This window comes from Hylaeus anthracinus, unplaced genomic scaffold (genome assembly GCF_026225885.1).
Source record: "Hylaeus anthracinus isolate JK02 unplaced genomic scaffold, UHH_iyHylAnth1.0_haploid 12002, whole genome shotgun sequence".
Lineage (NCBI taxonomy): Eukaryota > Metazoa > Arthropoda > Insecta > Hymenoptera > Colletidae > Hylaeus > Hylaeus anthracinus.
Window position 1 is genome coordinate 15,570,035 of NW_026534349.1, and position 14,847 is coordinate 15,584,881.

The 14,847-nt window shown below is 43.1% G+C and overlaps 1 protein-coding gene across 2 annotated transcripts in view; it reads right to left on the minus strand.

The window, feature by feature from the left end:
* Nucleotides 1-3,264: 3,264 nt before the first annotated feature.
* The window catches only part of LOC128892553 (basal cell adhesion molecule-like), a 98,149-nt gene continuing 86,566 nt past the window's right edge, over nt 3,265-14,847 (minus strand). Inside the window, exons 7-9 of one of the 2 annotated variants that reach the window (XM_054153083.1) lie at nt 13,086-13,198; nt 12,884-12,957; nt 3,265-7,848 (exon numbers count right to left, since the gene is read on the minus strand). In XM_054153083.1, the coding sequence (XP_054009058.1) occupies nt 7,763-7,848; nt 12,884-12,957; nt 13,086-13,198 (273 nt within the window). In that variant the 3' untranslated portion in view covers nt 3,265-7,762. The remainder of the gene's footprint in view (nt 7,849-12,883; nt 12,958-13,085; nt 13,199-14,847) is intronic. The other variant, XM_054153082.1, reaches the window with a different exon arrangement.

The window sequence follows — 14,847 nt, forward strand, 5'->3', positions numbered from 1 at the left end:
GCAAGCTATCTAAAATTGTCGGAAACCGAAAGTTGAATTGGAGCGTTCAGGGACTGAATAATGTAGCAACCAAATTACATTCCTGACATGCATGTTCTGATGTGGATGTGTTGTAACAAAACTTCATTTCTGTATATCAATATTGGATAGAGACTACTCAAGTATTCCAACATGATTATCTTGTAAGTTAACATTCATATCCTCAGGAGTTAGAGGAAGTGTCTCGGGTTGACAGTCATTTATCCAAGTATTCAAGCCATTTCTCAGATTGGAATATTTTTTCGCGTGATAAATATAAAATATTTCTCTCTTTGAATTCTTTATAAATATACATTTCTGCAAGGTCTAATTATATTGGAATATATTTGAGAATTATTTAGAACAAGTAACGAGTGGTTTGATACAACTTCGCTCAGAGTTATAACACGTCCCAGTTTCTATATTGAGCACGTATACTCTAAAATTGAATGCCAATGTGTTCTGTGGTTGGCCTAATGCCTTTAGCGTGTTGACATGCATTTGAACCTTCTCGGAGAAAGCCCCCAGGTTAGAGAGAGAATCGCGTCTAACTCTGCGGAAGCATCGGAGGCAGCTTTAAATGCGCTTGTACTGTTCGGTTACTTTCGTACTACCACGGTTTTATGTATCGCCTTTGAAATTCATCCCAAGCCGCGGCGCAATTGTGTTCCGATGCGTTGACGGATGCAATTACCAATGCAAGCTCACCGTGTAGCAAATTTGTAAGAAAATGGAATTTCTTAACCGCAAGGCAGATCTTTGCTATCGCGCATCAGAAATGGGAGAAAGGTTACTCGAATTAGGTCTGAGATAAAAGTTATTCCATTCTGTGGTCCAATTAACACGACTATACTTACCCTGTATAATGATTTTCGGGAGGCCGAGCACTCGACACGCATTGTACTCTCTTCGTAAGATCGTAAGTTTTAATTATTGCTATTCCAGAGAGATTATCAAGCGCTCGGGTATTCCGCGAGGAATCTCATCTAGGTTCGCAAATATTTATTATTCGTTAGCTATATTTCCAAAGTTATTTTGAACAATGACTTGCTGCTGTGCGCAGTCGAAATTCATCGTACCGTCGAGAGAGTGAAACATGCAGATCTATTACCATTGTAGTTTGATAGGCTCACCTTTCCACGTACAAAGAGCAAGTTGTGTTTTAATGTTTCCAAGTGTCGTTCATTTTTAATCGACGACATGTTGCGATGGATATCTGGGATTTTTGTGAAATTGAAACATGATATTGCCATAATTTTAGTGGGATTAAATTCGTTGAAAGGAAAATACAGGACGATCGATTGTAGTAATTTTTCGTTAAAATTTTTCGAACGAACGCGGGATTGAACAAACAAATTAAAACCGTATTAAATTTAAAGGAAAAACAGATTGTACAAATGAATTTAATATGATTTTAATCCATTCGTACATCACGTTTTCGTTCAAATGTCATTTTGCAGGTTTATTTAAAACGTATGGTATGTTGAATTTTGTGATGTTTGACTATTTGAACGTAAAGGGGTATGTACAAATGAATTAAATTCGAATTAAATTCTCGTATCTTCGTTCAAATACACTCGCAACATTCAACGTTCCATGATTCCGAATTAAACACGAAACCAGCAAAATAACGACTTAAACACCTGCTAACTTCACCGTATTGCAATTTCAACAAAATCTTTGATACGTACCGCAAAACACGATCGATATGGCGTGGAATGACCCAATTGTAACGTGGTTCTATTATGTAGCGTCCGGTATTACGTGCATTACGCGAAGCCCACGATGGAGAAAGTCTAATGCAAATTTCTTCGTATTGTTTTCCATAGTACCAACCCAGCTGTGTCTGTTTACTGCCATAACTGTGGTCCCATGCAGCCAGTGCTCGGATTATCGACTCTCGAGCGACGTCGCGCGACAGTTGACCTACTCTTTGTTCATACACAAAACTAATCTATCGGCTGATTATCTGCCCTGATATTCCGCACGAAACGAGCGTTCGTGTTTCTAGCTGAAATTTAAGGAAATTCAATGGGTTAGATCGAATGTTAGGAACGCTCCTTCATTCCGCGACTTTTCTTCTAGTGTAGTTCTCCGCGGCATTGGAACAGAAGGTACCTGGATCTCGTCGATGGAAACGACAAGATCTCTTGTGACGAAAGAGATTCGTCATCTGATTTTTTCATTTCAAGTGACTATACGCACGATTATAATTAGATAGATGATGTCTTTTCCTCTTTGTTTGACTGATTCAGATAATGTAGTTGCGTGGATTGCGGAACAATTAAAAGGGATACGAAAAAAACATAGCCACATCGAAAGGGATATTCTTTGATAGAACAGTGGGCAGAGCAGAGCCAAGACGGGCCGTCTGGCACGGGCCATTAGCATCGATCGGCTTCCGGGACTCTGTCCGCTTAGACTAGCCGTTTATTCGCTCCAGAATTTCCCTCGTATCGGGTAAAGGAAGAAGCTCCATCGACGAGCCGCGACCCGTATTGTCTCGTGTCACGAACGATCGTTAATTAATTCTTTCCTGACCGCTGGAGACGCGGCATGTTGGAACTAATCCCTCGTGGCCAGCCAACGGAAAACTATCGTCCGGCGAGGCATTCTGGAGCGGCTAGATTCACTTGTCTCTTTCGCGAAGCGGTTAGAAAAGGGACTTTAATCCTAACGACATCATTCTTTACGCTTAATTACGATCACGTGTACTTTGGTTTGAAAATAAAAAAAGTAGCACAGGAAATGGAGTAAACCCAAGAGTTGAAAAGCGATTACGTTTGCAAGCTGGTATTTAACGGACCAGTTAGGTCATCGTACACCAGACGCCCATAATCAATTAACCATCCGCTAGACACGTGACCATTTGTCACGTGTTCGAGGCACACGGCTTATAATCGTAGCACGATACAAAATTGTTGCGATACCTCAGGATTTCTAGCTTTAGAAAATATCATATTTTGCCGCGGATACGCAACTGGTGTGTACTCGCTATAATTAGTTACAGTAAAAGCTGATAAAGCCCATCGCAGGGCGAGTACAGCAGGGTAAGCTACTGACCTGTAGTCCACGCTCTCGGTCGAGGGTTGAACGGAGAACCGGAGCACTAACCAGTTGCGCACGCTTACGAAGAGTTTCGTGAGAAAGGGAGGCGAAGAGGGATTCCCTTTAAGGACGAAACGGGACAAAACTGGAGTTGGAACACGGGCCGGGGTGCGTGTATCGAAGAAACGCCTGTAATGAAATACGATTTATTTACTAAATATGCGAAATATATACATTAGGCCATACACACAAGTACGTAATCTTTCCGATGGGTTTCGGGATGTCGACGAGTGGCGACTGCTTGAAGATCGTAGATCGGAATTCGGCGTCGCGATCGTTTCAGCTCACGGCGAGCACGAGAACTTGTCGAGCCGCTAGCTGAAGCGGTCGTGGCGTCCATTTCTGCAATAGAAGTTCGCGTTTTTCATCCAAAGACTGGACGACGCTCGCCGAACGCGATCAGAACGAATTCTCGATTTTTCCGATCGATTCGACGATCGTGTCAACGTTTAGGAAATGATCGTAATCGAATCTTAATAGACGCCACCGGTCGTTGCCTATACTACGGAAAGCGCGATAAACTTCGCTTCGATGCGATCTTCGGATTCTTTTCTTCTAATCGGTAAGGTACGTCGATACGACAGGTATAACACGCGCGTCGCAAGTATGTACAAAGTATACACGCACACACACGCACGCACACATGCACGCACAGGGTGGCACTCCGGGGAGGAGGAAGAGCCGCGAGCGGAGATGGGCAAAATTCTCGAATAACGATCCATTACACGTTGACCTTTTCACCGTTAAATTAATGAGCGTCGGGAAAACCTCTGGGCTGAATCGATCTCGAAATTTATTTTCCAATAAATCAATTTATAACTCGAGTTAAACGTTTGAAATGCTACTTTAACGAGATTGAAATATGGCAATTGCTCGCTAGAATTTCGAAATCAATTCTTTAGAGTTATTACAGCACCTGGCGTTTCTGGAAATTTACACTTTGTTATTAATAAACATGACAAGTACGACGGTACCGTGATCTATTGGCGAAAGGTTGAACAGTAATTAGTAAGAAATTAATAGTAACGGAAATCGTTCGATCGCATAAAGGTCCCATGAATGTATCGATGCACGTTGGTTTCGTCGGTTATCTATCATTCGAATCGAATGTTGTCAATCTCCAGTCGCGTGGAAGGCGAATCGGTCGACGGCGGGCGCGGTGCGGAATCCGGAAGCGGTCGGTCGGCTGGTCGCGCGAACGAGACGCGCAATTGCGACTACGAGCTAGAAGAGTGGCGGCGCGAGGAGGTAGAGCGCGCGTCGTTTCGGAAGTACAAGTACCGGGGAATGGAAGCTTCGAAGCCGTAAACGGGGACAACACGCGTGTACGCGAGAGCGCGTAATGCGGGGGCGCGTAATGCGAGAGAGCGTAAATGCGAGAGAGACGGCGGAATATGGCGGCGGAACATCGAGACGCTTCGCTCGCGACCCTCGCTACAGGTGCGTGTTCACGTGACATTAAGGGTGCACGTGCATGCGATCCAGAAGGCCGATGCTTGTAATTTCTTTTTTCTAAGAAAATTAACGAGCGAACAATTAAATTTATAAAATCAGGATCGCGCCCATTCGAGCGCTTTAAAGCGGCCGTTTGACATTGATGGAAACAAGGGGGAGATTAATGGATCTCCTTCGAGTTACCTCTTATTACGACGCGAATGGGAAACCACTTAAAGTACGGTTTTTCGAACTTATAGAGCCATTTGTCGAGTCATGAAATGTTTCCGAAGAATTCCCGCGAAGTAAATCCAACAATAAATTCGCGAAGATCGTAAATTCGCAACGATTGTCGTTCCATTACCCGTTTAAACTTGACAGGGTTCGATGATTCGTGTCGACGGAAACGGGGTCAGAATAATGTTAACGGTTCGATTAAACGAAACTTTTCCACCGCACATGCGGAATGATTTTTGCCGAAATAACATGGGCATTTTTTTTTCCACTGGTTAAAACTAAACCGTGTATAAAAGGTATCGCGTAAATCGAGTGATTGTTGATCGCGCGAAACAAAAGCCACGTATAACAAGTGCCGTGTAAACTGAGGGACCAGTGTATACAATTTCACATACGGGCAGTATATACAATACTGTTGAAAAAATATATCTACAATGTATGGATTGTTTCCAGGGGTTGCGAGACGGAAATATTGGAACAGAGTGAAGCCAGGCGTTTACTATCGTGGCATTAAAATTAAAAGTCTTGGTTTTACGTTCGGTGGAAACGAACCTTCGATGGCGCGTGAACTCGCAACTTACGACCGACTCTTCCGTCGCGCGGAAACGAACTACGACGAGATTTGCGTGGACCGGTCAGGATCGTCGACGATCGGTCGGAAGGATCGCCCGTTTCCGTACAATTTCAACAAATGTTTGCCCCAGCCGTGCACGTCGAATTTTACAAATTAATCGGCTTATAGTCTCGTAAATCGTACTTTCGAGTCGCGTGCCGCAAAACGAGACGATAATCCGCGTTGGGCCGGTCCAGCGCTCGGCTGCGCTCACGGATCGCGTATCGATGCTCGCGCGCGCTATGGCGCGATTTCAACGCTCTCGCTAGCTTGTAATGGAAGCAGGGTTGGGCGTTATTCGAATAAAACGTCGAACACACTTTCTCAAATAAATTCTGCTTTAGATAGCATTCGATTAGAAGTCGCAAAAAAAATGAAGTCATTCGAGAACGACGAGTGATTCTTTTATTCGAATAAAATGTTGAACGAAAAATTAGGAAGAATCGATGTGAGAAACCGTTGATCTACTGCGTCGCGCTGCAATATGTGATGTACAATAGACGACGGCGACTTAACGAAGACGCTTACTCGTCGTTGAGGCCGTTCGAATAACGAATAAACTCTCGGTGAAATAAATCTGTTTCAAACAACGCTACAGATTTATGCGCGAACAGTCGTTTTTCGTCGAATGAAATCGTTGCTCATGGATGAGTCTTTTGAGTCTTTATTCGTTAGTTGAAATAATAACTCTAAGGGAAAGATTGCCTAAATCATACGAACGCTTTGAAATTGATTGAACGAACGTTGAAAATGAAAGTAATGCCGTAATTAAACCGACCAAATTGGAGCAACCAAGTGTAATTCAATTTAAAAAAACTCGACCATCGTGGAGTTTCTACCTCGTGCGCCACTTTATTTAGCCCAAAGATCTTTTCATTAGTATGCTACAGAGTGGACCGAAAGATCTGTTACGATTACGATTATAGTCGTTGCTTTTATCTTTTGCATTATTAGCAATTTTTGATTTTAGTTTTGTATAATTTATCGATCCGAAAATTACTTGGAATTTTGAGTCTAATTGCTATCGTTAAACGCTCTCGGTAGAGAATGAACGTTTTCGCGTTTATTTATAAGTATACTTTGCTGCAAGCTCTCATCGACTCTCGGTGGAAAATTTGAAAAAGTTATGATAGATCGTACAGTTCTAACGGAACTTTCGGGCTACCCTGTATAAAGTTATCATACTATATCATAAATATATAGAATATTAAAATATATTACCTTCGGGGTTGTAAACTTACCAGCTGCGTGGCTCTGATATTACATCAAACTCCTCGAAATTAGATTTTACCGCGTAACAAATCAAGTGGTGCACTTTCCAACACGAAAATCGGCCATGTACAGTAATATGGGCATAACCTTGTAAGCAAACGCGATAAGTGACGTTATCGTACTAATTTCAATTATTTAACAACGCGGTCTAAGCGAGGCAAACTTTCCCTACGCGTCTGGAATGCATGCATCCGGACATCGCGACTCGGAAACAGGAGTGCCGCGTAAAACATTCGCGCTCGATAGATAGTACCCTGTCATTGAAAGCGTTTTCTCGCACCTGTCGTCTCCAAATTCCCGGCTAGGGTCGCCGACTAGAGATAGGCAAAATTCTTATTTTATTCGTTACTCTTACAGGGTTACGAACGATTGGATAGTCTAATCTAAAGGGAGGCTCGATTCTACGATTTGTTTTTAGTTCGAACTACCCGTTCTCTTTTGAATCCTCGCACACTAGTGGAAAGCACAAATAGAAGACAGTGACGACACGCTCTGAATTATTTAATAATCTTTATTTTTATCTAGTATACATACGAACTGTACTTTCCACTAGTGTAAAAGTAGCTTTAAAAAAAATAATACTCCCGCTACATAGACCCGTAAAATCGAGCCCTCTCGTTCAATGTCCTACCGCGCGTAATCCTGCGGATAAAAATTAAAATCTGTACTGTACATCGAAGTATTTCACAACGCGCAAAGCAAAATCGAGTTGCTCGATCGAACAAACGCCACGAATAAATTGCTACACGTTAGTTTATTCGTTACTTGCTATTCTCTAAGATAGAATCGAACCGTGCCCATCTCAGTCGCCGACCATTCGAGCGAAGCGGGCGGTAACGACCATGTTTTGTTTCGATTTCGCGACTGATCGTTTTCCTGTTGCTAAACGTCCGCCGCGATACCATCCCTGGTCTCCTGTCGGTGTCTTCCCGTTCCTCCATCTCCATCGCCATCCGCTTCAGCTTCTCCTTGGCCATCCGGTTCGGCTAGTTGCCGCGAGTCCAGTCGCTATCGCGAACGCCAGCGCGAGCGAGACGCGGCGGGTCGATAGGTCGATTCGCTGGTCCGCCGGTAGATTCTCTAAACGGGTGGCAGTAGTCGCAGCATCAGCGCGCTCGCCACTGTCAGGCACACGGAGGGCGTCGCGACGCTCGCATGACCCTCCACTGAAACATCCAAGAGAACCGTGCTTCGTTGACTGCCCTGTCATGGGCACGATTGGCTCCCAAACGCCGGAAAAGTGACGCGATATCAGGTCTCTCTTTGAAAAATTCTTTCTTTTCCTCATCATCTAGCACTGGCGAGAAACATCAACCGCTACGCCGATTTTAATGAAACTTGGTACACGTGTCGAACATTGAAAAATATTAAACACGTATTCTTTTATATCGGATGGTATTCGTGTTCAAGGGGTAAAGTTGTGATTGTAGTTTGTTTTTCATCATTCATACAGGGTGAGTCTTATAAGGTGACGACCTCAAATAAATCGTAAGATATTTGTTGTACGACAAAATGTTTCAAACAAAAGTTGTATCTAGGGGGACATACAGTGCTGTAATCTGTTTTTCATTACCTTACTTTTTTATTCAAATATTAAGGTTATCTTCATTTTTTTAAATGTTATGTCTAACGAGTTATTTGAGGTCGTCACGTTATAAGACTCACCATGTATATGAATGTATGAACAATCGCACCCAATTCCTGTTTCAAATTTATTATTCTATTTATGTTGCATCACTTATAATACAATCAGTCTTATGAGTATTCGTACCCTTCATATCTAGTGACGAAATTTGTCTAAGTTAAATCGTAGGTTTCATGTTCTTAAGTCAATTTTCCATTATAAATATGTACATGAATAAATTTCACACATGTATATATTCATAACAACAAATTTATTTGGATTATAGAGGGTACGAATACTTATGGGACTGACTGTATATATACATTGGGTATTCGAGAAAGTTCGTGGCGTTTCTCAACCATTTGCATGATTTCATCACAGCGTTCTGTGATTGGTCGACCACAGCGTGATGCTTTTTTGACATCCAAATTTTGATAGAGCATTTAGTGCGTAAAAACCACACATTTTTTCACAAGCCTGGGTAGCATTCTCGCCTTGATCGAGCGACAAGACGCCACGAACTTTTTCGAATACCCATTACATGTGCATTAATAGAAAGCCAATTCAAAATTAAAATAAATCCAAGCAATAGTAATACCCCTAGCGAAAATTACTTTTGAAGTTGTAAACGAGATCCCTATTTAATTACATTCCTGAGAAACCAATACAGAATATTTAAATTTAACATTTGATCTGCCTGTGTATCAAATTTCATCGAAATCCGAATGTTAAATTCGGTTGATGTTCCTTTCGAGCTTTCAGAATTTTTATTGTTTTATCTAGTATTTTATTTCGTCTTATTTTCACGGTTTAATTGCAAATCTCTTTTGAAAAAAACCCTCGCAATCTCACCAGTGTGGAGCCGTTTCACGTCGAATCTGATTATCTACCACTTTTCAGGTGTACGGTCTTCGCGACACCGATGGCTCGCGCCCGCGACCCGCGCGACGGACGAGAGCATCGTTCGAAATTTTCGCGACAATTTGAAGCTTCTTAGCCGAGGCAGACAAAACTTTGCGTCCCGTCGCTTCGTAACTTTGCACTTCGGTTGAGCGACGTTTATCCTCGATCCTTGCCGCCAGTCGGCCGTGAAAGCGACGTCGACTCGCTGGTGAGAAAGGAACGAGCAAGAGGGTGCAGGAGGCTCGACGTCGACGGGCAAGCGGGGGTGGCACGATGGAAAGTTTCGACGTACGAAATTTGGCCGCGGATCTATTCGAAGCGAGCCGATGTCGGGGGGGGGGGGGGCGTCGGTGGTTACGGCGCGTCGCGACGTACGACCGCGTCGCTTCCAAGAACGATTCCGACTAACGAGAAAATCGAGGATCGTTAAGAGCAATTTTGTCGAGACGTTCGGGCGTTCCTTCTCTTCCCTTCTTCGTCTTGGTCGCTAGTTTTTCAATCCCCTCGGCGATTTTGTAACCACCACGACTAGTGACAGGGAACCTGTGGCCTGTAGAATGCGGACTTTCGATGCTTGTTACGTCATTTGTGCACGGTTAGATGATCTTGATAAAAGTTGCAAAACGAATTGGCAAAATTCAAATGAAACTCCATTAAAAATTTGAAATAATATAGTCCGTCGCAACGAAATATGAACAGAAATAATCGACAGTTCCAGTTATAAGATCTAAAGCAGACATGAGCAGACATTTTTATCTCGTAGGAGGGAATATTTTAATCACATTTTGAATTTATGTTCGAGACAATTCCAAAACTCGAGGGGATGGTAATGTATATTATGACTCGAAATTGATAAATGGACCGTAAAATATTAAGGGTGAATTGATTTATCGAAGTAGCAAACTGATTAATCATAACAAATAATGATCGTTTGTTCGCTATTTTTATTTTAGAAAATCTTGCCGCGTTGCTGGCGCGGTTCGAGCGTAATTTGTTTATTGTCTTAAAGTTTGTACACAGTGCGCGAGATGATTAAGTTAATGGTTTTTACCCGAGCCGTCGTAATAATGAAACGTACAAAGAGGCTGAAAATTTTCATTTTCATTATGCCATAATGTACGTTAATCAATTTTTACCTTTAGAAATGTGTCAACCTTTGAACGAAAGAAGCCTGCGCGATGCGCGGACGTGCGCGGACAAAGAAAAAGTAATTAGTAATTAGCTATTAGTCACGTTACTGCAGCTTATACAGCGGCAAACCTTTACAAAGGGGCTCATTTTTTTTGAGAATAATGATGTTCTTAATTCGGTGGAGCTGGAATTGCTAAAATAACACACCGGCCGACGGTTTCACGCGGCTCGGAGCGGTTAGTTTGGACACAATCGCATCGTTACGCGCGGATCCGGTGGACCGTTGCTTTCTGCGCTCGTATTCGCGAGATACGTGCCTTGGCATAACTAACTAACGAATTCCGCGATTCGATCGCTCCGATCCCGCGCATCAGGCGTGGGTGGTTGACTCCCTTCCCCATTTTTCCGTCCTGTTCTTTAAACGGGAACACCAGCCAAAAGAGTGCCGATATTTGGGAACTTTTGCTTCGACCATTCGCTTCGAATATTTTTGAGATAATCTTGTCCTCCGCTGGGTCCAGAGAGACCCAAATTAAGCCATTCGAAGATGTAGCCGCGGGAAGGTCGACGCGAAGGGTTGGGAAAGGTAAACGAGGGTAAATTATTGTTTTAATTTCGATGGATCGCGATGTGGTCTCGAGGGGGACCGCGGAGCCGACTTCTGCGGCCGTCGAAGGCAGAATAGCCAAGGCCTCCGTTTCACAGGAACGGGCGAATGGCGATCGTAAAGCATCCTTAATTCGTCGGAGCGCACAGGCGATGCTTAATTTCCTGCGAAAGTGACTCGTCGCGTTCTCTCGCTCGTTCCGCGCCTCTTTCGCTCGGAAATAACGAGGTAATCGTTTCTCGTGCCGTCAGGTTCGCGTTAATTAACGCGTCCGTCGCTTTACTGCGTTTTACCAACCCCACTCTACCGTTTTTGCGACGAAGAAAGAAAAGCGGGGTACGAAGAGAGATGGAACGGAGGTAGTGGCGCACCCAGGGGGTCGGCAAGGGAGCAGTCGCGCACCTCCTCCGATATCTATTTTTTTCGAACGGTAGAATTTTTGTTTAGGCGAGCGTGAGTCTTTGGGGAGGTTCCAAGATGTCGATCGTCGCGATAGTTGAAAAAAAAAATTCGTAAAAGGTGTTCCAATCGACTGTACAAAGAGCTTCTGCTGGCATTTTCGTGAAAAATATCGAGTCATTGCGTGAGAATTGCACGTCTCGGGAATGTTTGCTCAATCCTCGGTCTTGCCAAATGCACAAGATGCTTCGGAGAGCCTGCACGTCGTAAATAATTCTTAATTAGCTTAACTTTGCTAAATGACCTCTCTCGAGAAGCTACTGTTGCTGGAATTAATAATAGTGTTTTCGAGCCAACACAAGCATTTGGAAACGGGTCACCAAGTCTATATTCTGTTAACAAGTTCAGCGGTTCTAATAGCTTTACCGTGTATTTACGAAATGTACTTCGCGCGACGAGGCCGAGTGTCGCGATTCTTCTCAAAAATTGCCACCATTAAGGTCAGGGACCTTATTATCTTCATAAAGTTAAATGGAGTAAATGTAACGCTATTTAAGAGGTGACTCGTACTAATGCTGCGGTGAAAGTAACGACATTTTTTATATCTTTACGCTTTCTAACACAAAATCCTTTCATGGATAAAAATGGCTACCTCCTGTGTTTCTTCTATCCTTATATATACAGGGTGTTCAAAAAAAGCATTCAATATTTATATGGTGTATAGGGCACACTGTACTGAGTACAAAAGCTTTAGTAAAAACATAGGTCTAAAGTTCAACCGTTTCTGAGATATAAACATTTTTGCTTGCTAGTATCATGATTGACTTACTTGCTTTCATTGCATGCGATGTCTATGTCAGTGTTTATAAATTGCGTTTTGAATGTTTCCATTCAAGAACCAGTTGCATGGCTTCCTCGATCCCTCGATTGAAATCCTTTGGACTTTTTTTTATGGGGATATTTAAAAGGCCAAGTGTATTCCAGCCCGATAAACGACTTAGAAGAACTACGTAACCGAATCCACCATGCTTGTCAAATAATTCGACAGAAATATGGGATTTTCGAGAGAGTTCGCGACTCTGTACGAAGAAGATTCCAAGCGTGTACAGAAATGAGCGGTGGACACGTGGAAAATCTTCTATAAATATCGAAAACCTAGTAGTAAATCAATCATGATAATAGCAAACAAAAACGTTTATATCTCAGAAATAGTTGACCTTTAGAGCTATGTTTTTACTAAAGCTTTTGTACTCAGTACAGTGTGTTTCTATACACCATATAAATATTAAATGCTTTTTTTTGAACATCTTGTATATTCGTAATTCGCAAGAATTTCAAAAAATGTTGCAAACAAATCTCAAAAGGAATTAAATTCTACGCAAAAAAGTTTAACAAACTTCGTCTCTATCTACTTCGGTAACGTTTCCGTAAAGTATCGAAAAGTAACGCGGCGTGTTAGGCTCCCTTGTTAAAAGTCTGAGTGCGCCACCGAACGGAGGAGTGGGGAAAGGGTGCGCTGAATCGCGCTCAGGCTTACCGAAAACTTCCGTGGTGCGCGTCTCGACGAGCGGCGCGTCCGAGTTTGAATCCAATTCCACGGTCGCCTCGCATCTTCGACAAAATTTATAGAGACGCATTAATCGTCGAGAGCTGGACGAAGACGATGGTGGCGTGGTTGTGATGGTGGTGATGGTGGTCGTGCTTTTGTCGGGAGAGGTGATTGTCCAGGGCGAAATTACCTGACGTTTATTTTGTCGCCTGCGATGTGATCCGATTCCAACTGGAGCCGTAAACTGGATATCACCGAGTAGAGTCCGTGATGGTCGTACACCGTCCTCGAGTCGGGCATCACCTGAAACGGACCAGCGACGAAACGTGTTCTTCGAGTTCTATCGAGATCGTGACTACGATCGGGGCTTTGGAAAGGGGCAGAGGTGCTTAAAGAGACCGGTCAATGAAATTACTCCGAAACAAAGTTCTCTTTGAAAATTAATTTCCGAGGAAGTGAATACTTATCGCGAGTTTTCCTTTCGAGTCGTTTTCACGGGGATCTTAAAGACTGGGAAAGTATTTTCTTTTAAAGTGTCGAATTCATCATTCTCGCAACGGTGTCGTCGTTATGAATTTCCTGAAATTTCGCAAGAGTCGCGGAGCCTTAGCGTTGCGCGATCGCGATCGTGTTCAACCGCGGCAAACTTTCGGCCGAATTTACAGCTCGGAGCGGACCGAAACGAGTTACGGATTATCGCGACCGCGTATGGAAATTGTCGGGAATATTTCCCGACGCGTAACGCGACGCGACTCGCTGGAACGACGACGATACGACTGGTTGCAATTCAAGGTAATGGGCTGCAGCCGAGCTGGGCGGTCGCAGGCTTCGAGACGTCGCGACGTCGAGATTTCCTCGGAGAGCGAATGATTCGCCGCGGGCTAACCACGGATCCGAACGTTTCTCTGCGCGCGAACGCGTTTACCGAGAAAAGATCCTTATTCAAAATAGACGAAATCCTTCGCATACGAATTCGCCTCGAATTCTGCATATTCGCGGATCTACGCGGTCGTCATCAATTCCCTTTTTCAATTTCCTCTGAGTTAATAATAATCGCTCATTAATATGACAAATTCCAATCGTCAAATCAAGCATCGCTCATGTATATGTAGTTTATCCACACGTTTTGACTATTACACGAGTAATCACGTTGTTAAAGGTGAAAGAACAAATCTTAATTTAGATATGAACAGGTTATTTAATTCACCGTCAAGGGATATTCTGATGTGAATAGTTCTCATTAGGAGAACTAATAAATATAGAAGGTACAATTAAAAAGGTAGACTATAAGCAGACACTCGAGCAATACGCCGTGCCATCGTTGCCGGTTAATAGGCAGAAATTCTATTACGCAGCATGATAACGACCCTAAGCACTCGTCTAAATTGCATAAAGGGTTCTTATTACGGAAGGAAACGGAGGGGTGCCCGAGGAATATGACATGACCAGCACGGTCGCCATACTTGAACCCAATCGAGCTCTTGCGGGAGGAGCTCGATCGGAATATTCAGTTGCACTGTTCAACGTCAAAACGACGTCTTTGTTAATTATCATAAGGGGATGAAAAATGTAAAATTACACAATTGAATAGCTTTCGAACCATGTTTAATTCTCTCGTCCCGCGAAAGTTTCTGCTGTTTTATTTGCACGCTTTTAATTGTATTTTTCAATATGAGGATGCAAAAGAAATTCACTCTCGCGTTAGTCCGTGTTTCTTCCGTTTCGTCTCGCTTCGCGAAGTTTCCGCTATCGCTAAGAACTCAGTCATCAGTCTGGAAGAGCCGTGTTTATCTGAAGTTACGATAGAAGTTCTATATACAAACGGAATGAAAGAAAGTAAACAGAAAATATACGCTGGTGTCGAAGCTGGACTTTGCCTCTAGATATATCGTACGAAGAAGTTGGACTATTAACGTAAAAGCACTTATCTGTCTTATCTTTCATTTCACTTT